Source organism: Prunus mume, linkage group LG6 (genome assembly GCF_029339155.1).
Source record: "Prunus mume cultivar Tortuosa linkage group LG6, ASM2933915v1, whole genome shotgun sequence".
NCBI lineage: Eukaryota > Viridiplantae > Streptophyta > Magnoliopsida > Rosales > Rosaceae > Prunus > Prunus mume.
Window position 1 is genome coordinate 9126789 of NC_142703.1, and position 27426 is coordinate 9154214.

At 36.7% G+C, this 27426-nt stretch overlaps 4 protein-coding genes, 1 long non-coding RNA gene and 1 pseudogene across 10 annotated transcripts; 1 reads left to right on the plus strand and 5 right to left on the minus strand.

Annotated features, from left to right (window-relative positions):
• Nucleotides 1-1402: 1402 nt before the first annotated feature.
• LOC103334150 (calmodulin calcium-dependent NAD kinase) lies at nt 1403-5428 on the minus strand. 2 transcript variants are annotated; one of them, XM_016795115.2, is made up of 9 exons: nt 5309-5428; nt 5003-5185; nt 4563-4786; nt 4381-4442; nt 4038-4262; nt 3491-3617; nt 2509-2831; nt 2260-2404; nt 1403-1835 (listed from the first exon to the last, which is right to left on the minus strand). In XM_016795115.2, exons 1-9 carry the CDS (start codon nt 5316-5318, stop codon nt 1596-1598), a joined length of 1539 nt encoding a protein of 512 aa, XP_016650601.1. In that variant the 5' UTR covers nt 5319-5428; the 3' UTR covers nt 1403-1595. The 2 variants fall into 2 exon arrangements, with proteins under 2 accessions (XP_016650601.1, XP_088910136.1); XM_089054010.1 differs by having other exon boundaries at nt 5003-5318.
• Nucleotides 5429-5891: 463 nt separating this feature from the next.
• Nucleotides 5892-8379, minus strand: LOC103334149 (uncharacterized). 3 transcript variants are annotated; one of them, XM_089054012.1, is made up of 6 exons: nt 8150-8379; nt 7345-7395; nt 7221-7239; nt 6548-6651; nt 6348-6452; nt 5892-6226 (listed from the first exon to the last, which is right to left on the minus strand). In XM_089054012.1, exons 4-6 carry the CDS (start codon nt 6632-6634, stop codon nt 6110-6112), a joined length of 309 nt encoding a protein of 102 aa, XP_088910138.1. In that variant the 5' UTR covers nt 6635-6651; nt 7221-7239; nt 7345-7395; nt 8150-8379; the 3' UTR covers nt 5892-6109. The 3 variants fall into 3 exon arrangements, with proteins under 3 accessions (XP_088910138.1, XP_088910137.1, XP_008235310.1); XM_089054011.1 differs by having other exon boundaries at nt 6548-6625; nt 7345-7383; nt 8150-8376; XM_008237088.3 differs by having other exon boundaries at nt 6548-6625; nt 8150-8374.
• Nucleotides 8380-8857: 478 nt separating this feature from the next.
• On the plus strand, nt 8858-11501 carry LOC103334148 (uncharacterized). The gene has a single exon (XM_008237087.2). The coding sequence runs from the start codon at nt 9024-9026 to the stop codon at nt 10917-10919; it is 1896 nt and encodes a 631-aa protein (XP_008235309.2). The 5' UTR covers nt 8858-9023; the 3' UTR covers nt 10920-11501.
• Nucleotides 11502-14395: 2894 nt separating this feature from the next.
• On the minus strand, nt 14396-15673 carry LOC103334147 (uncharacterized). The gene is made up of 2 exons (XR_514242.3): nt 15096-15673; nt 14396-14730 (listed from the first exon to the last, which is right to left on the minus strand). It is a non-coding gene; the product is annotated as an uncharacterized LOC103334147 (long non-coding RNA).
• A 2373-nt stretch (nt 15674-18046) lies between these two features.
• LOC103334145 (uncharacterized) lies at nt 18047-21487 on the minus strand. 2 transcript variants are annotated; one of them, XM_008237086.2, is made up of 3 exons: nt 21404-21487; nt 21145-21195; nt 18047-20658 (listed from the first exon to the last, which is right to left on the minus strand). In XM_008237086.2, the coding sequence occupies exon 3, from the start codon at nt 20556-20558 to the stop codon at nt 18261-18263; it is 2298 nt and encodes a 765-aa protein (XP_008235308.2). In that variant the 5' UTR covers nt 20559-20658; nt 21145-21195; nt 21404-21487; the 3' UTR covers nt 18047-18260. The 2 variants fall into 2 exon arrangements, with proteins under 2 accessions (XP_008235308.2, XP_016650914.2); XM_016795428.2 differs by lacking the exon at nt 21404-21487 and having other exon boundaries at nt 21145-21391.
• A 2220-nt stretch (nt 21488-23707) lies between these two features.
• Nucleotides 23708-25933, minus strand: LOC103334245 (putative LRR receptor-like serine/threonine-protein kinase At1g12460 pseudogene; annotated as a pseudogene). Its single transcript, XR_016128115.1, has 2 exons — nt 25905-25933; nt 23708-25513 (listed from the first exon to the last, which is right to left on the minus strand). The product of XR_016128115.1 is annotated as a putative LRR receptor-like serine/threonine-protein kinase At1g12460 pseudogene (transcript).
• Nucleotides 25934-27426: the final 1493 nt, after the last annotated feature.

Here is a 27426-nt window from a genome sequence, read left to right on the forward strand (position 1 = left end):
AAAAGAGACATGTATGTTCATCTTTGCATAAACCATAAAGGATTGGCATTCAGTTCTACTATTGTTGGATGAACTTCATGCCTGTGTATAAGACAAGTTCTTATGTTGCCTGTTTTCTAGAGGTCACAAGCTACTCAAGATATGGTGTAAGAATTCACTGGACTTTACGAAACAACAATCCTATATGCGGGACTTAATTCTACCCATGCAATGCCAAAGTAAAGGAATTATTACTGATGAGTCGATGACCAAGGAATACTTGGTTGTGAACATCTTTGTTTATTCTGGGGATGCACAGGGACACAAGCAGGCATGTATTTTACCATGTTTCCTTTAAAATTTAACCTTGTTTACTATTGATCTTAGCTTGAGAGAGCTCTCTCTGGCCCCCCTCTCATTTGTCTATCATTTTCTCCCTCTTTTTATTTTCTAATTTTTGTTTACCTAACGCAGGGCAGGTTTTGAGCCTCAAATCCAGGTTAAACATTGAATGTAGCTGGCTGATATCCAGCAGGTATTCATTCATGTCATCTATACTTTGTTAATTGTTAATTTGATGCTTCAAGTGCATGGTCCTAGCTTAGAAAATCCTTTTTGTTCTTTTGACTTCTGAAAGCGTAGAGGAAAGAATCACAGCAATAAACAGTACAAATCAAACGATGGTTTATAAGATATCATTGTTTTTTTTGTCAAATTATTTCTTTCTCCGTGATGTATCCCAATGCCCTCCCCAATGCATTTGCTATTTAGGGGTCTGGAGTGGAATTTATTTGGCAGTTAGCTGTGGATCTTTAGATTTAAGAGACGTGTATTGGAGATTACTATATGAATGCTTAACGCTTAACTGATATTCCAGGAATTGCAATTCTTTATCATTCCTTTGATATTTAAGTAACTCATTTGTTCTTACCAAAATAATACATGACTCATTTAATACTTGCAGTTTCTTCATTACCAGGAATATCTGAACTCAAAAGTCATTAATCCATTCCTTTCATGCCAAATATTATTTGAAAGAGAATGAATATTGGGTTATGCTTGGATGCATATCTAGTTAGTGTAAATGCCTTGAGATCAAAGATTTCCAAATTTTCCTTTTGGGGCTTGCATTGCTTTTGTAGTCAACATGTCACATCTATACTCAATTATAAATAGGCATCACATCCATATACATTATCCCTACTCCACATTGGACTTAAAATTATATGTTATATTGTGGGTAATTTTAGGCTTCCAAAACAGTAAAAGAAAATAAAAAGGAAGACATCTTTTCTACACTGACCTAATGAAGGTCATACAACAGGGATATTCAGATATTATCAATCTCATAAATATGTATATACCTATGACCATTGACTAAGATAAGTCCAAATTTTGACCTTCAAATCTTCACTTTCTCTATATATAAATCTTAGGAGTAAGCTCCTCATTTTTGGTACAACACAGACAAAAAGCTCCTAGTTTTTGGTAAAACACAGACAAAATACTCATTGGTTGCAGATATTGAAAACTCCCAATGCTTTGTTCAGTCTCCATCTTCTGATCTGTGCTGTGAAGATAAGAAGTTTAAAACGCACCTGGCCGGGACCATTGGTTTATCGTTTCAATCTTTCAGCTTTCTGTATGGAGTACTTCAGCTCTTTTTGAATGTTTAATCTTGAAGGCGATAAGACAATGTCCTTCCAGATTGACCCAGTTTCACAAGCTGGGTTAGGGTGCTTGTAAAGTTCGTATATGGAATTCGCTGAGTCATTTAATCGGCCCACCCTTTTCAAGCAATCAATTTCATCTGGATCAACAAGCAAGGTTCTGTCTTTGTCTTTCCATCCTATCAACTTCACAACAATTATTATCTTAGTATCACACATATAATGTTAGACTACCATAAACTACTTCCAAGCAGAACTTTTTGTTATTGGTCTGGTCCTGGAAGCTATGTTTTCCATCCATGGTTGAATAAATTATATATTTCGCATCTTACATTTGGGACTCTTAATGTCTAAAGCAAAGTTATTTCAGGTCAGACAGAGGGGCTGGCTCACAACGACTATGAGTTCCGAGGCTAGGAGATACAGAATTCAAGAAAGTCCATTCAGAGCCTTGGTTATGTGGAAGTCTATCTGCAGGCACATAGGCTTTGTTTGATTCCTTAGTTTCGTGCATGGAATGTAACACTCTTGAGTTAAGGTATGTGTGCAGGTTCTTTTCATTGGAAAGGAAGGAAGATATATAAACTAAAAGAAGGGATAGCAAGTGTACCTTAGGTGGACCTTCCAATGCATTAGTGCAATATAGTCTTGCGTTGTCAACCAGTTGGCAATATGTTAGAAATGCATTTGCAAATCTCTTGTGGGATTTCAATTGTGAGTTTACTCGGACAGCTCTTCTACACATGATAGCTCTCCTGTTGTCATTGACTTTCATTTATCAGGGCCTCAAGAGGAAATGCTTTTCTTTTTACTGCTAAAAGTTCGAAAGTGAACAAAAAAATAAGGTAAGACCACATACCTTATGCCTCTTATAGCAGCTAGATAGGCATCACACACAACTCCAACAAGCTCTATCCTGTATGGTTTTCTCTTTCTGCCTCCTACTTGTTCTGGTTCTTCATCGTCAAGTCGTTCCCAATAGTTTTCGATAACAGTTCCATCTTCACCCTCCTTGTAACCAGGTCCCATCCGATAACGGCGGCGGTGGACATTTCTGGCCATTGTTACTGTCTGCACAACAAATGGCACCCAAGAGAGTGTGCCATCCATGATCACATCCCGCCCTTCATTAAGTGCTGTGACCAAGAGTGATGATGCTGCGTCCGTAGATGATTGGTGTACCTGTTTGAAATCATTTTTATCAGCTCATTACCATCCTTAAAAAATTATTTGAATGAACTTTAGTTAAGTATAGGTATCTATGTGTTTTGTTCCTTATTATATACAATGGGAGATTCTTCAATAAAGTATTTTATGTTAAGAATTAGTTACATACTTCTAATCTTGGATGTTGAATTGCATTTATTAAATGTGTTGGTAGTCTCTTAGATGCAATTCAATGGCCGAAATTAAAATTATGTAACCTATACTTAACTTAAATACTTATTGGAGAATCGTCTCTGTATACAATACTATAAAGTGATCTAACTGAAGTTTTTTCACATAGGAATTTTCTTTTAAAGTTGAAAACAAAATCCAGAAAAAGGTGGTTAACTGTGAAAGCTTGCCCGGGAGGAGGCCCAACTCTAATTTTTGGGCCTATATATTTAACATGAACCCTTCTTGTGACATTGCACGTGAACAGTTCTTCAAGTTACAAAAGCCCAAAACTTAGCATCTTGTTTTTAGTAATTATATCATCCAAGCTTAATAAAATAAAAGGCCAATAAAATCCTAGCTAAAACTAATTAGCATATAAAGGCTATGTACAGTTGTATTTATGTAGCTCAGTTGATGGGTTAATTTGTAGCTATTTGTAGGGAGAGAGATTTGACGTATACCAGTTCAGCAGTTTGAAGCATGTCATGATGTCCTCTAGAGCTGAGGGCTCTATATATAACATCTGATTCTTTGAAGGCATCTGCCTCAATGACTACTGCATTCCCCGCTGCTCCAGCCCAGAATGTTCTACAACACACATTTCAACCAAAAAGGTTAACACTAAATGATGTTTTCTTTGGCTTGAAAATGATGGTTGAATTGAATGAAATCTACCAAGCCATGATGAGATGGGAGGAGCTTGCCTTGTCGTTGCTTGGTTAATATAATTGTTTGTGCTTATGATTTCTGTTTAACTATAGTAGCAAACAGAGTTTCCTTATGCTTATGAATTTCTGTTTAACTATAGTAGCAAACAGAGTTTCCTTATGCTTATGAATTTCTACCCGATATATAATAGGATCGATTATCAAGATATTCATGTAGGCTTCAATCCATGCCATGTGAGAGAGAGTTGAGAAGGAAAATGTCAAGGGAAGAAGAGAAGTTGGTTTATATATATATATATATATATATAGCATGCATTTTGCTTGAAAAATGAACTCTTACTCTTTGAGGATGTCCTTTAGCACAGTGCTCTTCCCTGCTCCCATTCCACCTCCCATGAGGAGGAGGACTGGACTTCTATCAGCATGTGCTACTGGAGCCATCACCTCTGTACATGTCGAGTCATCCACCGCCGTCGCCAGTCCCATTGCTTTCATCTCTTCCACCAACGTTGTGAAAACTCTGGCCACCTTCAAATTTTTTGTCACCCTCTCAAATCTCTGTTCTCTATATCAAAACACAGAGTCAAGATTATATTCAATTTTCCCTACCAAAAAACAAAATTACAATAATCATTGTGCTTCGCGTTGGTAACGCTTGCGTATAATAAGTAATTCCTACCTACCTGGTTGCTGCCATGACAATGTTCTTGAGCTTCTTTCTAGGCTCAGCATCACAGCTCAAGATCTGAAATTTTACAAATCCTTATCACTTGAGGTTCCACAGAAAAAAAATATGACTAATTAGGATTTTAATTACGTTCTTTCATATTGTCTTTCAATGCAAAATGATTAGGATCTTAACTACCTGACTAATCATGAGGTCAGCTAGGCTCCAATGAAATGCAAAATAGCTGAGGATGCATCTCTCAAACTCCTCCACAAGCTTCACAAACAGCGAATCGGCATCCGGTTCACTTGAGAAGAAGTTATAGATATCATCCTCAAACCCTTCAAATTTTCTGATGTATTCAGTGGCTAACTTGCAGAGATGTGGACATTCTCTTCTGTCATTAAATCCCAGCTGCCTAGCTGCATGTGCATCCACAAGGCAATGCAGAAAACACAGACACACAGACACACAGACACACAAACACACAAACACAATTCTGTTAAAATTGCTTCTTGAATTTTCTGCCAACAGGTTTTACAATAACACAGCCTCATATATAGATCACAATAAGTCTTTTATTTATTTATTTACATGGAGATGATAAGTGAAGATATCATGTTCTATTAATTACCTACCTACATAATGAGGGAACCTTTCAAGCTTGTGTTGAACACGGCTAGAGTCAGATATTTTTAGGCGTGGGATGATCTTCTGATCCTTGAGCTTTCGCAGACGGTAATGCACCGCAGCGGCGATGATGATCCCGATGGAAGAGGCTACAAGGATCTGTGTGAAGGTGGGTTTGCTGTTGTTGTGATCTGAAGAAAATTGAGAGGTGAGGAGTGATAAATTACATAGCTTTGTGCATGAAGGATGGAAGCATATAGCCACGGAAGAGGCCAATATCAAGAGGCTCACTAGTTTTGTTCCATGATGCTTACCTTTCTGCATGTCTTAAAAAATTCCGGGAAAAATAGCTAGCTAGATGTGATGTGAAGAAAGATTGAGTCTTTTGTTACTTTTCTGCGATCTGATTTGGATTTCGATTGTGAAGATGAGAGAGAAAATTTGGAATTGGCTTATGCCTTTTCTAGTTGCATGTTAATCGTTATATTGTTACTTGTTTCGAAATTGAGTGGTGACACGTCTGCGATGTGAACAAATATTTATATTGTTATTATTGTTATTATTATTAATGACGTTTCTAAAATTGTACCCAATAAACCTTCTGTCCTCGTCCCTGCCTCTCCCCCTACAACACTCATGTGAGCTTTCCCACCAATGGACTTTTCACTTTCCTAATAATGTTCCTCAGTGTTACACATCAATGCGTTAGTAACAAATTTATAAACTTAGATTGTTATGGTAAATTTTTCATTCCCTACTTTAAAATATAAACTTAGATTGTTATAGTAACAAAGTGGTTATGGGAGAATGGAGAAATGAACTAGGATTATGACAACACAATGTTTTTTTTTCCCATAACTACGATTATATTATACATCGCATCGGGTGTATGATCCATTTGGTAAGATAATCATTTTCCTTCAAAAACAGTAAACTGTTTATGTATGCATCACATAGCATGTGCATGATCCATTTGGTAAAAAAATATACAGCACTTGAAAGTTGCTCAAAAAAAGTGTACATAAAAGCTCTCAAGCTTAGTACATAAAATTTTCAGCATGGATACTACTTCTGCAAGTCGTTGGAATTGTCAAAGCTACATACAATAATACACCTCACTTAGGATTCCTAAGAACAATGATAACTGAATCCCCACGGAGAAACATCTTGCTGATGAATCTATCCTTGTTAACAGGTTGGGCCTTTTTCTTGCCTTTTCCAGTCTTTGGCACCTGCATAGACAAATAAAAGATAACACAAATATCATGAGATAAAAAGAACATTGATAATTGATGAAGATCTACCAACACAAAAGGAAACAGAACACGAGATAAAACCCATGATTGGGAATACCTCAGTCCACATCTCCCTAACATTTTCCAGAACCATGTTGCAATGCCTGTCAAATGCTCTCACACGGCCAAGAAGCTTTCTGTTGTTACGACAATTGATAAGCACCTGTTTGCACAATGAGAACCAATTTGAATAAGAATATTTTCCTGATATGTAAAGCCTTTATTGGCAGAGAACTATGAAATTATAGAAAGCATTACCTGAGTATTATTCTTCACACTCATCATAAGAACAGAGAGTGGTCCTGTATTAAATTCCTCCTCCTCGTTCTTGGCAACCTTCAGCATTCAGGTCAGATAAGAATCTTCACAAATTGATGATACCAATAAGAATAAATATGCTGACTTTGGATTTCAGAATGAGAACATGACAAAATAAAAGGTTTCCAGAATGAGAAGGGAAATAATCACATGCGACCATGTCATATACCAAGAGAGATCACTCTCAAACATTTGGTCCCAATGGTTTTATTTAGCAGGAATGGGAAATGAGTAAATGTTTGGCGGTCCTTTAGAAGAATATGGAAAAAGAAACACACAAACATAAGAGGCATAACACAATTACTCTTTAATAATTACTAGTGCTCTGATGCATTAACCAAAAAATGACTAACTGAAGTGCAACAATATTTTGAACTCAGATTAGTTTCCATGAAATACCATCAGAGTACCAATGGAGTACAATTCAATACAATCACAAATGGGGGTAACTATGAGATATTGCCAACTGCCACTAGTTCAAAGTTGCAAATTCCATATCCAAATTCAGGACAACCCATTTTACTCGATCTCTCAGATAATACATAACATTTAAAGATGCAGAGAGAGACGTGATAAAGATGAACAAAATCAACTCAAGAGCAGAATAACTTACATCTTCCTCCATTGGCCGGCTGGAAACAGAGAGGGAAATAAACACAAAACAAAAAAGGAACCTTGTTAGTATTTCAGTAAAAAGCTAAGGACAATTGCAATTTGGCACATCAAACTAATCATACCTCATCTTGAACAAGGGGTATGTTTCTAGGATTTTCAACCTGGATATCAACCTGGCAAGGAACAACAAGATATACCAAATTAATCTGAGTATTAAGTAAGTTCACCAAACAAATTAAGTAATACACTACTGATATTACAATGGTATTACATACTGAGATCTCATAAATTCATTGGATGTATCATGGAAACAGTAATTTGCAAATGTTTTCAGTTCTCAACACTATTGTACCAACTTTCGTTTTTATTGTTTAATTTTAGTTCTATGAGCGGCGACACTAATCTGCAGATGTTCTCATAAATTCATTGAAATTGGACGTTTCCAATGAAAACCAAAGTTGGTACAATAGCTTATTACAAACTGTAGTTCAGTGACTCAAAATTTAACCCTCCATATTCCCTCTCTCTTAATTAGCTTGATATACTTATAAGCAACTTAAGCTAAAAAACCAGAACAAACAATTTAAGCAACACACCAGCTGGCAGCTATGCATGCAACAGTAAATTTAGGCATATTATGAACTCATTTAAACTAAGCAGAGGTTAAAAACAATTGATTATTAATTGAATGGTGAAGAGATAGTTTGATCCAAACAGTACGACAAAAAAAAAACTACGATTGCTTCTTCCCTTTCTGTAATGCACTATTAATAGCAACAGCAAAACCCGAAAACACAGCAACATCAGCAGCAAAACACAAAACCACAGCAACATCAGCAGAAAAACACAAACAAATACCAACAACTTAAAACAGTTCAAAAACACCAAATCTGAATCACCCAAACAGTCAGGCAGAGATTTTCATACCTTTCTGAAAGCCTAGAGGCGGTGAGATCTGAGGGAGAGAGGAGGATATAAGTGAGACAGAGAGCGCGTCAGATCCGAGATAACTGAGCGCAGTGAGATCGAGCGAGGAGGGAAGAGGCAGAGCGAGAATTGAGAGAGAGAGAGAGAGAGAGCGCGAGGGAGATTTGAGAGAGCGAGAGCGAGCGTGAAACAATAGCAAAGGTTTAGGGTTTAGCGTGGAAAATTGATTTTCGAGAGTTTTCAAAATTTTGGCTCATTTTTAAATTAATTTTCATTTGTTCAAAAACTAAAAACTAAATTTACTAAATAATAATTACCAAATACATTTCCACTTTCTAATTTTTCAGAAAACTGAAAATAAAATTGTTTGGCCTTATTTTAAAATTAAAATAATCTAATACATTATATTTTGAAAAGCAAGAAATTACATATCCACATTTCTCTAACCACTCTATTCCGATTTCTCAAATTTTGTTTAGATGGAAAAATCAGAAACTAGGCACGTGTCATTTTTTAATTAGTTCTTATAAAATTTTAAAATATTTAAAATTAATTAAAAAAAAAACAAGTAACTAGTTTTGAATTTTTATTTTCAAATGTGCTCTAAGAGTAATGGCTAATAATTTATATTTTTTTTATTATAGAGAAGCTAATAATTTGTATTTTTTTAAGAGAAGCTAATAATTTGTCAATTGGCAAACAAATTTGATTAATATAAACTGCAAAAGAGAGAAAATGAAGAAGTTTTTGTTTACCGCTAAAACGACACCAAGTACTACAATGTTCTCTTGATTCAATACCAAGTCGTTGACACAAAAACGACGATTAGGTTAGTTGCTGCTGCTGAAGTTCTTCGACTAACTGCTTCTCTGCGATGAGCTCTTCGGGAACAGCTTCAAAAGTAAAGTTATCATCTTTATTCACAAACCCACAAAGGCCCACATCTTCAAATTCCAAAACTTCAAGCAAGCTTTCATCTTTGTTCATCAAGAACCATGGCACGCCCACTTCTTCAAATCCCACAACTTCATCAGAAAACCCAATTTCCAAAGTTCCAATCCAAACCCAACTTGAAAAATTTCTCGAAACCAACTGTAAGTCAGGTGATGTTACCATCAATGAAGCGCTGCACTATTTTGAGCACATGATTCAAATGCAACCCACTCCTCCAATTTGGTCATTCAATTGTTTATTTGGTGGACTTGCCAAGAGTAAGCATTGCTCTCATGTTTTTTTGCTTTACAATAAGTTAATATCAGTTGGGTTGTTGCCTAATTTCATTACGCTTAATATTTTGCTTAATTGCTTTTGTAATGTGAACCGGGCTCGTGATGGTTTTGTGGTTATGGGAAGTCTTTTAAGGAGGGGCTATAGACCAAGTACTGTGACTTATACAGCATTGCTTAAAGGGTTGTGTAAGGAGGATAGGATTGATGAGGCAACCAGGTTGTTTATGACAATGATCAAGTTGGGGTGTCAGCCTACTGTGGTTACTTTTGGTACTTTGATTAACGGGTTGTGTCGAACAGGTAATACGAATGTTGCGGTTCGGTTACATGAAGAAATGGCTAATGGGAATGGTGTCTATGGTGTTGAGTGTAAGCCAAATGTAGTGTCTTATGGGACCATTATTAATGGGCTCTGTAAAGCTGGGTTGGTAGATAAGGCGAAAGAACTTTTCATAGAAATGAAAGATGGAGGATTTGTCCCTGATGTGATTGTATATAGTGCTCTAATACATGAATTGTACTACAATGAAAAATGGGAAGCGGCTAAAGCTTTGTTAAATGAGATGGTGGATCAGGGTGTCAGGCCTAATGTGGTGACATTCAATGTGTTAATAGGAGTGCTTTGCAGAAGGGGACATCTGAAAGAAAGCAGTGACTTGTTAAAGTTGATGATTCAAAGGGGCATAGATCCTGATGTATTTACTTACAACACTTTGATAGATGGCTTCTGTTTAGCGGGTAGGCTTAATGAAGCAAGAGAGCTGTTTCATTCTATCCCAAGTAGAGGGTGTGAACCTGATGCTATTAGCTACAATGTGTTGATCAATGGATACTGCAAGAATAGGAATATACAGGAAGCTGTCAATCTTTACAAGGAAATGATTGGCAAAGGAACTAGGCCAACAGTAATAACATATAACTCCTTATTAACTGGTCTTTTTCATATGGGTAAAGTTCAGGATGCACAAGAACTTTTTGGTGAAATGCAAACTCAGAACCTGTTACCAAATTCAACAACATATAAAATATTGTTGGACGGGCTTTGCAAAACTGATCGCGTACCAGAGGCAATGGAAGTTTTCCGTACTTTAGAAAATTGCAACTTCAAAATTAGTGTCGAAATGTTAAATTGCCTTATTGATGGCTTCTGTAAAGCAGGGAACCTTGAAGTTGCTTGGGATCTTTTTCTTACATTGTCAAATAGAGGCCTGGCACCAAATGTTATAACATATTCCGTGATGATTCATGGGCTCTGTATAGAAGGACAACTGGAAAAGGCAAATGGTTTGTTTATAGAAATGGAAGCGAATGGTTGTGCTCCAAATGTCATTATTTATAATATCCTCATGCGTGGTTTCTGCCGAAGTGATGACTCGGCGAAAGTGGTGGAACTTCTTCACGAGATGGTCACAAGAAATTTGTCACCAGATTCCTGCACAATCTCCGTTGTCATAGACTTGCTCTCGAAGGATGAAAAGTATCGTAAATGTCTGGACTTGCTTCCAACATTTCCTGCCACTAGCCAATCGAAGATGACATGATAAGTTTAAAAGTCACAAGCATGATTATTCAGTCATAACTTCTAATCCGAAAGTCTTCTGATTTTGTTCACACATTCAACCAGAAGTTACAAAATGTGAAGGTGCATTGCCATGATCTCAAATGGACAATCGTTATTGTATTCAAAGAAAAAACTTCAGTGGTGCGGTCTGTGCGAGGGCAGATCGCATAGATGGTGTAATGATGGACTGAACATGCATCCACTGGTGCCTGCAGTGCGTGAGTGACTCCCGAATCAAGGTTAAACAAGACCTAGCGCATCATATATATATATATATATATATATATATTTTTTTTTTTTTCTGGTCTCGTGTTCTGTGGCATGGCGTTAAGTAGAAGAGAGGCTCACCTAAAAAAGGTACTGTTATGTCACTAAAATGTTACTCTTCTGTCAATTAATGAGAGAACATGATCCGCAGAGTGGGAGTAACCAGTCGGCCTCCTGTTGTACTTTATACTTTTGTAATACAGATATTAAACTTCTTTGTATTGCATCAAACCTTAAATTCTGTGAAATATTTATGCAAAGCATTTAATGAGAATTGTAGATTTTTCTGCTGCAATACCTTTTTCTAGCCTTTTGTTCGCTTTCCCTTTTTGATGAGCACGAAATATTTCTCAGCTGATGAGTGCAGTCTCAGCGAACTAGCATTTCATTCTGGAAAAGAAAAATACCTATCCCACAAGTTGAAAGAAGGGCATCGAAATGGTTTGAGAGTCTGTCCTCACTAGTTGATCCATGATGGTAAAACATATGGAGTATGCCTTCGAATGTGTGTATATGCATATATTGAAGGAAGTTGAAGTTCTACCCAAAACCAATTGGCAAAGGGGGGAGTAGCCCAACTCCTTATAAACCCAAGCTTGGTCCCTTAACTTTTAAAAGTGGGACAAACACTCTCAACACCCCCCTGCACGTGTGGCGAATTTTTAAGTCTAACATGTGGACGTACTGGGTGACTTGGGAGTGCTTGTGGCCGTTGGACCCAACACGTGAAGCTTTGCTCTGATACCATGAAGGAAGTTGAGGTTCCACCTCAAAACCAATTGGCAATGGGGAGAGTAGCCAAACTCTTTATAAACCCAGGCTTGGTCCCTAAACTTTTCAAAGTAGGACAAACACACTCAACATATATGTATATATTTAGTGTATTTACAGAGTACTTCAGTATTTGCTGTTTGCACTGAGCATAACTGGTAAGTATGTGGTTTCTTTTGCTAAATGGCCCAGTTTGGTGGGGAAGAAGAAAGTAAACTTGGATACTAATAAACTGATTTTTTTAATTTTTTATTTATTTGTATAATATGCTTTCACTTGTACCATCTGGTCGACAGCCTATAGGGAGATTGGATATCCACCATGAAGAATGAAAACACCCACATAAATACAATTAGTTTCTAGTTTTGAAGGAAACAACAATGCCACATAAAAATAATTACTTGTACCATATATATACATATATATATATATATATATATCTCTCTCTCTCTCTCTTCCCCCTCTTTTTTCCTTGTCATTCAGCAATAAAAGTAGTTCAAATGATGACTGAAAAATGGCATGTATCAACAAATATCACCCTTAGGGTCCCATTGCTGATCTTTAAGCCAGTACTCTAACCCAAAAGGCTGTATTTTGTTAGCAGATCAGGGTTGAATTCTTTTCTTTTCTTTATTTTTCTCTGTTATTTTGGGTGGATGGGTTTGTGCCCCAAGGTAAGCTAGTGCTTAGCAAACGTTTCTTTACAGCATTATTAAAGGGGGAATGCTAGCAACCTTCTCTCCAACCTTCTCTTTTGGACCTTCTTCATTTTCCTCATGACATGTGTCACTTTCCTTCACTTAAAACAATGTAACTAATGTATCAAACAAGCTAACATTTGTTTTCCAAATTTACCCTTATTAAATATTTTGACTTTCAATTTGTTCAAAAACAATTTTACAACTCTCTTACCATACGTAAAAAAATTAAATAATAAAAAATGTCAATTTTAAAAAAAGAAAATGTCTATTTTTTTTTCATTAAAACTTCTATTTTTTTTTAAACACAATAGAATGACCTAAAAAACACTTAATAGAAAGATCACATTTTTATACAGAAAAAAGACTTCCTTCAAAAGGAAGTTCATTAATTGCATTTTTTTATACTACTAAATAAAGTTAAAGAGCATTTTCAGTGACAACTAAAATTTATATATATAAAACCCCAAATAATCAGATTCCATAGGAAGTTCATAATTTTATTTATATTTATTTATATCCCTTGCTGCCTTTGGAGTTTGAATATATGAAGAAAAAAAAATCCTAAAATTCTGGCATACCAAATTTTAGATTTAAACCAATGTCTCTCCTTACTCCCTTTGGAATCTTTCAGGCAACAAAAAATAAAACTAATATTTTTTCTTATTTAATTTTTAATTCTTATTTGAATGTCTCATTGCCTTTAGAGTCTTCACCAAAAACGTTTTTTCTTAATTAATTTTTAACAAGGTGGTAAGAAGTTTGTTAAAAAAAAAGAAAAAAAAGGATAAATTAAAGAAAACAGTAAAATAAATATATTTAATAAGGGTAAAATTGGAAAACTAATGATGGCTTGTTTGATGCATTAATTACATTGTTTTAAGTGTAAGGAAATGGACACATGTCATGAAGAAAATGGAGAAGGTCCATAGGAGAAGGTTGAAGATAAGGTTGCTAGCATTCCCCTTATTAAAGACCGTCTGATGATAAAAGCTATTGCCTCTCACATTAGATGAACCCTTATGAGATTTTTCTCCTCAATTTCAGATCCCTAAACTTGAAAGGATAGGTGAAAAAGTATGCATATTATTGTACCAAGAAGCTTTTGTAACACGTTCTCTCCAAAGACATGAAATTTCTCTTTTTATCTCCTGCTTTTCACTCAGATGGTGAGACCTCCAAATGATTGGGGTAATTACAACTTAATTTACCAATCTTGTTGATTGGAGTGATTGCAGCTTAAAAGATAAGTATATGGGTCATGCAGGCAAGACGTCCTTTGATTGGATTTTTTTATTATTTATTTATGTTTCTTGTTGGCTGCTTTTCAAGCATCATTAGTGGGTAATTCAAGAAAGTAATAGATTGTTAGATTATATGATAATCCACCTTTAAACTTAATACATAAGATGTATGTCAGGAGAAAAACTTGCATGTCCCGGGTTCATGGCCCGGCCCCCTCCATCACTATCTAGCGCAAAATCAATAAATATAGTTCATTTTTATTGTTGAGAAGGGACCAAGGGCAAGGTCAAGAACTTCATCAACTTGATCAAAGACCAGTAGATAAGAGTAGGTTGTTGTGGCTTTATCCTCATTACAAATTTACTAGTATTTGTTAACACTATTTATTGAGTTATATCAAATCATTTGAGTCAGAAAGAAAAACACATAAGCAAGCAGACAAGGTCATATTGGTTGGCATACACATACTCCCTCCTTTTTCTCACTTTGTAATCTTTCATCCCCCACTATTATTTCTCATCCCTCTTAAGTCCAATCAAACCCTACAAACAAAAGTACTTGGATTCCATTTTTTCAACCCTTCTTTCAACATGAGAATCCGAACCACAATTATAACTCTTACACATTGATATTGTTCTTACATCATGAAACTGTACATTTGCAATTGCATTTGTTTCTCTCGCCTTAGCTTGTGGATACACTGCTCCGCTTGTGCAAGTTTTTTCCTTTTTCCACCCCGACAAAGTAAAATCATATCAAAGAAGCCAATTGAGAAGCTACAGTTGTCAATATCAAGGAGGTCTGTCCCACCTGAAATCATGAACCTCACATGTAAATCTGAGCCACATGGAAATATCAGTTTTTTGATTCCCCATTTAGGGTTGACTCATCTTGTAGATATGGTGGTTTGGCATGGAAGAAAGATATGCATGTACTAAAATCTTAAGAAACATGCTAACCCAAATCACAGTATAGAGAGACTCTCTGTCTCTATATCCTTTCCCCTACTTTTCCCAGAAAATTTAACAAAAAAGAAAAAAAAAAGGGACACTAGCAAATAAACAAAACCAAAAGGACAGAAGAAAAAACTTAATTTGCAGTCATATGTTCACAATGGCACTGCATATCTTAGTCAACATATTTTAGGCATGGAAGAGATAGAAATTAGACTCAACTGATGATGCTTGCTCTGGTTGCCAATTTCGGCTTCAGGTAGGCTAGCTGCTCTGCTTTCCTCAATTGAAAATCTGCAGCTTCTGCATAAATACTATCATAAGGCAAGAGGCTCTAATTCATTGCATTTTAATTACTGCATGATATGTATAGAAAGTAGTGAATTATTTCTCTTAGTTGAGGGGAATGAAGCCTGGTCCGAAATCATTCGGATTATGCTTAAGCTCTACAGCTGTGAAGGATCTCGAACCAGACGACATTCCCCTCAACTGTTTTGTTCTTGAGAGAGAGAGAGAGAGAGAGAGAGAGAGAGAGAGAGAGAGATGGGCAGAGAGATTTGATATGGCCATGCATTATATATATATAATGGGGTCCTTATACACGTAAGGATGAAATGAAACCCAAGATTCTTTCCTCATGTCACATGACTTGGAGTCCACTTTCTACACCAGTACTGCAAACCTTGCTTTTCGAGTTCACACAGAGCCAACTGTATGTATAGATTTATGTATGTGTATATATATATTAAATGTTAACCAAAAAAGACCAAGGAAAAGGAAATTGTCAAGAATTTTTTTATTTTTTCTCCTCCTCAAGCATACATTTGTGAATTGTGATGAAGTCAACCGAAATAGCAACTTTAGGTACTTAAATTAGATTAGGGAACAAGCTACGCTCTACTTCCAATTGTATATGGTCCAGACTTTATAGTTGCTTTTTTAACATTCAAATTAATTTTGAACTTGGTCCTATGCCATATGCATAAACAAATTAAATACATGTAAATATGTTCAAATTATTTAACATTTTTATTTCTTTTGGTTGAAGTAGCTTTACAAAGACTTAGGGCTCGTTTCGGAGTGATTTTAGATAGGTCAGAATCACTTCTGGGGAGAAGCGCCTCCCACGTGCTTCTCAACATAATCACTTTTAGTGCTTTTAAGTGATTTTGGGGAGAAGCACGTCCTGTGTGCTTATCCATAAAATCACTTAAAGAGATTATTTGAAGAAATGAAAAATGATTATTAGCCTCTTTAGAATCCCAAACTAGCCCTAATAATTGGTGAAGTGATTAATTAGTTTTTGAGGAGGGTTTTGCTTTCATGCAAGGATCTTGACCTTGAGTTGATTGCAGCTCACAAGTAAAGGATATGTCTTTTGCTTGCCACTAGGGTAAAGGGATGGTTCATAGCAGGTGGAGAACCTTCTTCTATATATCATGCAATGCAATGCAATGATGGCATGCATATGTGCAGCTAGCTAGTCTTGATGCCAAGCTTAAATCCCAAGCTTAACACAGATTGGCCTCTTAAAGCTATAAGACAACCAACCAACCAACCAACCAACAAATTTAAAGAAGAAAAGGAAAAGGGACAAAAGAAAAGTGGATTATAAAGTCCATTAGGCATAATGCTCTCACCTTAATTTTTGTCTTGACTTGATCGTATTTTAATATCTCCCCGTTTCATATTTGAAAGCAATGAACAACCCGCTCTGTAATATAACCAAGTCAAACTTAGCCCACAAATTTATAGATTGTGGAAGAGAGAGGCATAGATTCAAATTAATAAGATTTCTCTTGCTTGACTATAAATGTATAAAGTTCTTCTTAGAGATATTGGAATCAAAATCAACTTTTTAATTGGGCCCTATATGTTGTTTTGTTTGGAATTGCTGGCCTGATAAAGTCTCTCTGCATACTACTACAAAAGGTAGATATTAAATATTGTATCACCAATCAAGTTTAATACTAGAAGCTAATGGAATCATTACCTCTATGCATATCAAAGATATTATGCTCACCCGGCCTACAAGTCAAAGCGCCTTTCCGAGTAGGCATTCTGTTCCCACATTTCAAGCATGTTCTTCTCAAAAAGTGGTGCCAATTTTCATCTTGGTATTTGAAAACTTATACACAGTATCAAAAATTACCCGCTATATGTCTAGTAGTATCTTTCTTTCCAATGTTTCGAATCCCACCTCTCCGCTGATTAAAAGAAAAATGAAAAACCCCGAAAAAGAGTAGCCGGTACCTGTCGATTTCTGTAGGTATCTTTTTTCATTTTGTTGAAGAATGCCATGGGGGTTAGGCCTCCATCAATGTCAACTTGTCAAGGCAGTGCATATGAATTCCACCTTATGAAAATACATGCATCTATATGAGCTGGTGCCTTCTGTACCAATGGGTAAAAGAAGTAATTGAGAGAGCTTTCCTTGTTAACACTGAAATGATAGAATATATAAGACAGTAAAAAGGTAAAATGTGACAGCATTTTAACATTTGAATGAATTCATGATATGCTATGGCCAAGCCAGAAGTAGCAGTAAATGGGTGAATGTGAAAGGACAAATATTTGATGATTGATGAGCTTTCTTGTTTCAGAAACCCAGCAGTGGCATCATGAATACTTTTGAGTCTCTCTTTTCTAACATCAAATCTATGACCCTGTTGTACTATATAAAAACAAAAAAATGTTAAAAATCATTTTTCAACAAAGGTGTATTGGAGCTGTAGGTTTATCTTCTTCAATTTTCAAAAACAATTAAACTTTACCTTACATATAAATAACCTTCTGACGTCTGCTATCATGCAAACAAATGGCTGAGATATTTGACTTGCATATTTCAACTTCCTCAAAGTATCTGACTTTTTTGGTTCTTTGACTTTGTGGTGAACTTTTTATATGTAAGATAGTGTTTTGGTTTGCTATGGAGATTGAAATATACAAGCAACTTTTGGCTGAAAATTTTGACTTAATATGCAGGTATTGGTGAAGTCAATTTACTGCAAATTTTTTAACTCCTTTCGGTTTTTGTTGGGTTACTTTGCCAATGGTACTTGATTGCTTGTGATGGAAGTCGTGTTGGTTGAAGTTCAAACGAAAAATTTGTATGCATATTTCGAAACTCAAAAGAGCCATCCCTCTATAGAATAAGATGGAAAATTTCCAGGTAAAAAAGAAGAACTAAAGCCTCATCCTTAAGAAATGAAACAACGAACTGGACATTGATTATCATCCGAAAATAAAAAAACCTACAGAAGATCGTTTTGTGTAAGGAAAGCCTATGAACACGAAAAAAGAATACAAATCCAGAAGAAAAATATATATAGAAAGAAGAGAAACGTCTATATCCTCTTTGCACAGTATCAACTTTGGTACCCGTAACTAAATGGGCGCTGCACAAGTTGTTCGGAAATGTCCGGTCTGATTACAGCGGCTGCAATGGACAACTCGTTTTGTGCGACTACCATCTTCTGTGCGGATTCTCCTTTTCCTTGGTCGTCCAGGTGGTCGAAGTGACTTTGGCGGGTTTATAATAACCCACATATCTGTATTACCATCATTCTGGTATCCAACCATCTCCTTCCACAGAGTTCTATCTGGAATTGGATGAATTGTCTCTGAGTAGGCTTTTCGATAATTTGCCACTGTGAAGCAACTTTCAGTGAACCGATAAACATGTTGCCTACAAGACTCCAGAGCTGCCGCAGCATGAGAACATGGCAGCCCACATAGCTGCCATCCACGGCATTCACAACAACGGTTACGAATATCAACTGTATGTGATCCTTCATGGGATCTAACTTTAAATTCAGCTTCATTTGAACGGACCACATTATAAGTACGAGCAAGCGCAAGTGCGTCTAACACGCACTTTTCAGCAGAAGGAACAAGTATGCCTGTCCACTGCATGCTCATTTCACGGCGCTCATTGAACCAAGTCATCAGATGCCGTCTGATACACTCCATCATTTGAATAATTGGAAGCCCAGATGCTTCTATTATCCAAGAATTTATGGATTCAACCATATTAGCCGTCAATTGCCCAAACCTTGTTCCCTCAAAATATGCTGTTGCCCACAAGCGAGGTGAAATTTGTTCAATCCAATGGGCTGCTTCCTGTGATACAGCTTTAATCTCAAGAATTTTTTGTTCAAACCCAATGCTAGTAAGAGCATAAGCAGCTTCCCAGAGAAGATTAACAAGCAAAGTATTGTTAAATTCCTTGCGTAAACTGTCACTTAGATGGCGCATACAAAATCCATGAAAAGCAGTTGGGAAGTTAACTTCCACTCCATCGACAATGCCCTTTTGTCTATCAGATAGAATTGTAAGCCTTGGCATGTACTCCGCATAATTTTCAAGCAGGACACGCAGCTCGGAGAGAAACCACATCCAATTTTCATCATTCTCTTCGTCAACCACCCCAAATGCTAATGGGAATAGAGCTCCATCTCCATCAAATCCAGTAGCAAAAAGCAAAGTCCCAAGATACTTGCTTTTCAGATGAGTTCTATCAAGTCCAAGAAGAGGCCGGCATGCATTCAGAAACCCATATATTGATGCATGTAATGAAACAAATAGGCGTTGGAAGCAGTTATCATCAGGATTACCATAAACCTGTGCAATACTTCCAGGATTGGTCCTTCTGATCTGGTCACAATATTGAGGAAGGAGTCTATAATCTTCCTCAAAAGATCCACGAACAGCTGCCATGAGCCGTTCCTTTCCCCTCCATGCCTGCTTATACGATAGTGCAATCCCATGAACTCGGTGAATCTCTTCTAGTATCTCTTTTGGTTTGTAATTAGGATTTTCCCTCAAGCGTTGTTCCACAGAATCTGCAACCCACTGAACTGAGGCTTGTTGATGACCAAGATGGGTGATTCCACCACAGGTGTGTTCCTCATGGATGGTCCTTATGGTGAAAGTAGGAACGCCTGGCAGCTTTGCAGCATGAATCCGCCAAGAGCATCCTTCAGTTGCACATTTGGCAGTGAAACGAGTCTTGTCAGACTTAACTGTCTGCATCTCAAAGCGAAGCGCAATAGCAGCATCTCTCAGTGCCCTTCGACAGCTCTGGACATCAGGAAACTCCTGCCCAACAGCCAGCTGGTGATTAGAAGCTATAGCTAGGGATCGACACTGGAGGACAGGAGGACTATCTAAAAGCTGGGAATGCTGCAAAGTCAAGTCTGAGTCAGGCACAATACCCATATCCTGATTTTCATCTATCGCTAAATCTAAATTTCCGTGAAGATCATGTTCCTCCACAACAGACAATTCATGATTCTCTGATAAACCCAACCCGTGAGTCACAGTAAGAGCAAGTTCGTTATCATGGTCATCAACATCAATATTCTCTTGATCAGTTTCAAGACCAATATCTGGATCCAACTCCAAACCTTCTTCTTCAAGATTTTGAATACGACTATGCTGAAGCGCGATCTCATGTTCATTTGTCTGATCAAAAGTTAATCCATGATCATGGGCATGTCTAAAAACCTGCTTATCGTCATGAGTACCATGCCCTAATTCCAAATCCTGATCATGGGCATGCCCCAATGCAAAGTCATGACTTTGACCTAGAACCAAATTGTGATCATGCCCCAGTCCCGGATGTGAATTCTGCCTCAATGGCAACTCCCCATTTTGCCCGAGAATCAAATTATGGTTTGCCATTACAAGGCCAGAGTTTTAACAGAATCAACCCCCACCAACTCAATCAAATGATGAACTTAAAGCCGAAAGATTTCTGCCCACTTTGTATTTTCGAGTATACCTGTAACACGAAAAATGCATTTTTGGATCAAATTTATATTCATTTTACCATTACACTGAACAGTGGGATACACAGTCCCAGCTAGAGCACCATATTGTTACCAAATATTGTTTGCCTGTGTAACTTCCCTCGAAAATCAGAGAAATAACAGTCATATAGATTGAGATCAGCACACAGCATTCTCTGACGCATGAATTCTTAAACGAATAAGCTGAAAGAGTTTTTAAATTGAAGTCTGAAACTCAATATGCTATATCACGCTCTAATTGGCTGCTGATAAATCATAAGGAAAAGAAAGCAAAAAATCTCAACTCAAACCAATACGACCGAGGCACACCTAGAACTGGGTAACTCAAAGTTATTTAAATATTTTGTTGAAGACCAGAAGAGCACACAAATGCTAATTTTCCTGAGCTTTCTCAGCAACCAAACATATAATTTCTAGCCAGAAAAAGAAAAAAAAAGTTGGAGTGCGTTAGAACTCACTGAATTAAAGCGTGCCCACTGCCCAGAAGCCACCAGAAGCTCAAACTGAACCTGCAAAATTATAGCCAAAAGAAGAAATATAATTAAAATCATACCAATCAGAAATTTCAAGAGATGAACGAGAATAGAACAGTATAGATACATCTAACAAACTAAATAAGTAAATAAAAAATTCTAATTGATTTTCCGAAAAAAGAAGAAAAAAAGAGCACAGAGAGAGAGAGAGGTTTGAGTTTGGCGGGTGGGCGAGAGGGAAAACCTGAAAGGAGAAGGGTAGAGAGGGGGAAGGCACAGAAATTTTGCAGGGGCAACAAGGGCAGCGAACGGACTCGGGAGATTCTAGGGTTAGCCAATTTCGAGGGTATTTATGTCATCCTGGTTTTCCTTCTCGTTCAGTTTTTGGGAATTCCCATATTACCCCCATCTCTCTTTTTCATAATTTGTTTATCCTTTTTCTTTTTTTGCATATATATATTTGTTAAATAATCATGAAAAATGTGAATTTAACGTTTGCTTATTTTCTCATTCTCATGAGGAGGGAAAACAAAACCCAAGTTTGAATGAGGTCTTTACTTTCCCAACTTTCCTATGTGGTCAGCAACTATTTTCCATATCTGGACTTACCAAACATAAAAAATAAATTGATTTCTTATCCCCAAACCTCTTTTACTATGAACCAAAAGGGACGGATAGATGAAAATCATCATATTGGATTTCAAAATAATATTTATAGTGGCAAAAACAAAGTATTTTAAACTTTATTATTTACAAGAAATCATTAAGATGCTTAATTATTATAATTTATATTATTCCTAAAAAAGAAATACTCCAAAATATTCCTAAAATATGCACGATTGTGAATTGAGAGCTAAATGTAATGTAATTAATGATGAGTTGGGGAAGGGGGCATTAATGGAAGAGAGATAAAAGTAGAATGGTAGGGGCGTTGTTTCGTAGAAGATGAGGGCTACGAGCAATAGGGGCAATTACAAATCAGGAGAGAGTGAGGGGCACTAGTGTAGTTGTGTCATCATCTTCACGGTTTTTTTGGGACTTTACGTATTTTCTTTTCCACATCAAAACCAAAAACCAAGCAGCCCCTGTTTTAAAATTATTTACGTGTTTTCCCCTCGAGATGTCTTGTCACTCATAGGCCAATTCAGCACTGTGGGCCCACCACATTCACAGGTCACTGTTTACATCCAGTGAAATGTTTTTGTGGGCCAAACCCCAAATAGTAAATTTTTTTGGCCCACCACATTCACAGGTTACTGTTTACGTCAGTGAAATGTTTTTGTGGGCCAAATCCCCAATAGTAAATTTTTTGGGAGTTTCACTAAAACACCCAAAATGAGGGTTGAAATTATAAAAAAATCCAAGCACTATTTAAACATATAAACGCATTCAAAACCCATCATTATACACACTCAAAACCTATTTATAAACACACCCAAAAAGTTGACTTTGGGGTTAATTTTGAGTGTGTTTCTATGTTTAAATAGTGTTTGAGTTTTTTTTATAAATACATGTCTAGGATTGGGTTTTTTTATAAATTTGTAAAAAAAATTTGGGTTAAAAAGGCCCAAATAGTAACTTGCCTGTCTTTGTTTTTTTCTTGGAACTGGTCTCTCTTTCTAAGTATTTTTTCATAAATAGTACAGCCGTTCGGCTATACTTGGTTTTTAATTATAAAAAGAGTATAGCCGACCGGCTATACATTTTTTCCACCTATAGCCGCACGGCTATGCTCGGGTTTTTTTATTATAAAAATAGTATAGCCGAACGGCTATACTAGCAGGGAAATGGGCTTTGGGCACGAGGCAGTCCCTTTTATAAAAAAAATAGTAAAGCCATTTGGCTATACTATTTTTGACAAGTAGCAAAAAGGTGCTAGCACAAGGCCAAATAGTAACTTGTCCGTCTTTTTTGTTGTTGTTGGAACTGGTCCCTCTTTCTAAGGGCTAGTTTGGCATTGCTGTGATGTGAAAATAATAGCTATTAGATTTGCTGTGAGAGAAATCAGTTGTGAGATAAAGTTGTTTGACGTTTGATAAAATTTTTGTCAAAAATGTTGTTTGTACAATAATCAGTTTATGAGTATTTGGTAATTTTTTTTGTGAAATTGCTGTGAGCTGTGTATAATGACTAAAAAGGGCATTATGTTGAAATGACTATTCTGTTCAACTATTTGGTAAAAGGAAAAGCACTTTCACTTTCTCTTATATATATTTTTGTATTAAATATATTTCCATCACACCATAACAATTATTTTAATTATAAAATAAATAAAGTATTCTATTAAAAATAAATATATTATCAAGAATATAGTCATAACAAAAATTAAACTAATCATAAACAAGCAATCATATACATTTCCAAGTAGATGAACTCATTAAACTTGCGGTTATATGATTTCTCAATGTAAGGACCCTAAAACCCAAATGGTAATCAGTTACAAACTAATACCAAATAAATGTGGGTGATATGTTTACAAACTATATCACACCTCTCTCACTTTCACTCTCAAAGAAAATGGACCAAGAAGCAAAGAAAGAAACAAGTATTTTTCAAGAAAAAAAACCTCAGCTGGAATGGAATGTCTTACACACTATAGTCAAGATAGCATTTAAAGCTATGAAGAAAAATCAAACAAAAGTTACTGCTGCACACACATGCAAGTAAAAATAAACATGCTAGAAGAATACAACCGCCCAATTTCAACCATGCATTTCTTGCTTTAAACGTACAACACAGATATGATGCTTTCAGTCCTACAATTGGTCCGACAATAAAATACGACTGAAAGTTATTTTTCTACTCGAACTAAATTGGGATGCAAAATGTTGCCCAGTCTTCCAATTTCTTGCTCGAATTCGTCTTGGTTTCCAATCCTTCCCAGAGTCTCAAGCTTCTTAACTGCAATTGAGATGCCACCTTCAAAAGTAGTTTTGTACACTACACCAATTGATCCAACACCTATAATACATTCTTTGCCAAGCAAAGCTCTTGTGCGTGCCAGACTCCCAGTCTTCCTACCTCGAGGGCAAACTTTTGCTGAAGAGAACCAGCTTCCCAATTGTAACATTTGAATCAGTTGAACCAAGTGGCGTGCTCTCAACGACCATTGTCACATCAGCTTTCTTCTTTCTGCGGGCTCTGATGTTCATAATCGATACCAGACATACTCCACTAAGAATCACTGCAGCGGCAACAATTGCGATTATGGCAGGCACACGAAAAGCCTTGGGTTTTTCGAAGTGGGAGTTAGAGTACCATTGCCATTTGCTGAGCAAGGCTTATCCAAAGGGGCACCACAAGGAAGGGGTTGTCAATAAATGCATACGAGCCATAACCTTGAATAGCTGTAGGAATGGTGCCTGAGAGTTTATAGGAGGAGAGATTAAAATAGGTCAACTTTGTTAGGTTTCCAAGGGAAGAAGGAATTAGCCCAGAGAGTGAATTTTGTGACAGATCCAAATATTGTAATCTGGTATGCTCCCACTCAGCCTATTGTACCCCAACTCCAGAACCTTGAGACTTCTGCAATTTGTAATGCTCAGAGGAACTTCACCATCTAACTCATTCCACGAAGCATCGAAAATTCGAAATACTCCATTCCCTCACTACAAGTTGCAATCTCAGGAATCTTCCCACTGAATACATTATGTGATACATTGAAGTAAGTAAGATTCCTTGATCCAAGAACCCCAAATGGTGCTGAACCTGTAAACAAATTGCTTCCAAGATCCAATAGTTTCTAGCTCTGGCACGTTGAAAGCTGCTCCACAACATTTCCTGATAAGGCATTGCTTCTCAGTGACAAATAATCTAACTGGGAATATCGCAAACTCGCAAAGGAATGCCACCACTGAGATTGTTGAAGGAGAAATCAAACCCTTCAAGATTAAGGCAATTAGCCAACGACACTGGAATTGAACCCAAAAGAAAGTTATGAGACAGAGAAACGAACTTGGTTTTGTAACAATACTCAAACAGAGCTGATGGAATCTCCCCGGTAAAACCATTCCTTGACAAATCCAGAAGCCTAATGCTAGGCAAGTCACCTATAAACTCTGGGACCGACCCAGATAGCGCATTTGAGCTAAAATTGATCTTCCACAATGTTTGAATATCAGCATACTCATTTGGTATATTATTTCCCATAAATCTGTTCCCAAACAATGTCAAAACCCTCAGATATTTCAACCCGGACAAACCCGGAGAAAATACTCCACCTAAGCTAGTGTTCCACAGAACTATCTTGTCTACAAACCTAGTAGAGTTACATAACGAAAGAGGGAACAAGGAAATTGGAAAGAAATAAACATAATATGCGGCTTTTACCTGGGTCCTGTAGCTTAGCAGTGCCCTTCAACTGATCCAACCAGAAAAAACTGTAGGCAGTATGGAAGAGAAGGAGAGGAGTGATCTCTGTGAAGAGATGGCGTGAAGAAGCAACACGATGGGAAGGAGACGACGCACCAACAGAGAAGAGGGAGGGTGAAAATATATATTTTTTATTATAAAAAGCGTATAGCCGACCGGCTATACTCTTTTGACACTTTTTTTTAAATAGTGTAGCCAGGATTTTTTCTAAATACGCGTATAGCCGTGCGGCGATACTCGGGGTTTTAAATAAAAAAGCATTTTTTATTATTAAAATAGTATAGCCGCACGGCGATACTTTACGGGAGTAGTATAGCCGTTCGGCTATACACAGGGTTTTTTTAAATAAAAATAGTATAGCCACACGGCTATACGTATTTGACACGTGGAGAAGCGGAGTCATGCGCCACCGGGTGCTTTTTAAATCGTATAGCCGCGCGGCTATACTCGGGGTTTAAATAAAAAAGCATTTTTTATTATTAAAATAGTATAGCCGCACGGCGATACTATGCGGGAGTAGTATAGCCGTTCGGCTATACACAGGGTTTTTTTAAAATAAAAATAGTATAGCCACACGGCTATACGTATTTGACACGTGGCGAAGCGGAGTCATGCGCCACCGGGTTCTTTTTAAATCGTATAGCCGCGCGGCTATACTCGGGTTTTAAATAAAAAGCATTTTTATTATTAAAATAGTATAGCCGCACGGCGATACTATGCGGGAGTAGTATAGCCGTTCGGCTATACACAGGGTTTTAAAATAAAAATAGTATAGCCACACGGCTATACGTATTTGACACGTGGCGAAGCGGAGTCATGCGCCACCGGGTTCTTTTAAATCGTATAGCCGCGGCTATACTCGGGTTTTAAATAAAAAGCATTTTTATTATTAAAATAGTATAGCCGCACGGCGATACTATGCGGAGTAGTATAGCCGTTCGGCTATACACAGGTTTTTTTAAATAAAAATAGTATAGCCGACGGCTATACGTTTTGACACGTGGCGGAGTCATGCGCCACCGGTGCTTTTTAATCGTATAGCCGCGCGGCTATACTCGGGTTTTAAATAAAAAGTATTTTTATTATTAAAATAGTATAGCCGCACGGCGATACTATGCGGAGTAGTATAGCCGTTCGGCTATACAGTTTTAAATAAAATAGTATAGCCGACCGCTATAATATTTTTAAACACGCGACGAAGGGCTCTGGGCACCAGTGTTCCCTTTTTGTTTTTGTTTTTTATAAATAGTATAGCCGCGTGGCGATACTCGGGGTGTTTTTGTAATAAAATATAGCCGAGCGGCTATAACCTTTACATAGATATTGTGATCTTTTTTTGTTTTTTCCTGATTTTTATTTATATATAAGGGTCACTTAGAGCATTATCCATTTTTATTAGGCCATTATCCGAGTCTCTATTATCCCCTTTTGAGTTTATAATTTTTCAGAGCTATTACTCGTATAAAGAATTTAGCATTTTCACTTTTAATACTCGTGTTGTACACGTACGTACATATTTTTCATGCTTAATACACTTGTTTTTAACAGAAGTTTCAATTACACACACAAAATTCACGTATTATACGAATAATTTTTGTATTTTATTGAATAAAAATAATATATATTTAAAAATTAAATAAATATATTAAAATATTATATAATAGCCGAATAAAACACGTACGTATTTTATTCATATTTTCATGTTCCGTATTTTACTAACTGAAAGAATGTGAGAGACTAAGATTATTTCTTACATGTTGTAACAAAAATGCACGATGGTGATTTTGCAATCTCTTTGCCAACGAGAACAATAATTTCAAACAAAGATTTATGAGTATAGTAGTAATCGAGATGTAAAGTGTTGTTTGAAATGTGAAGCAATTACTAAGAATACTC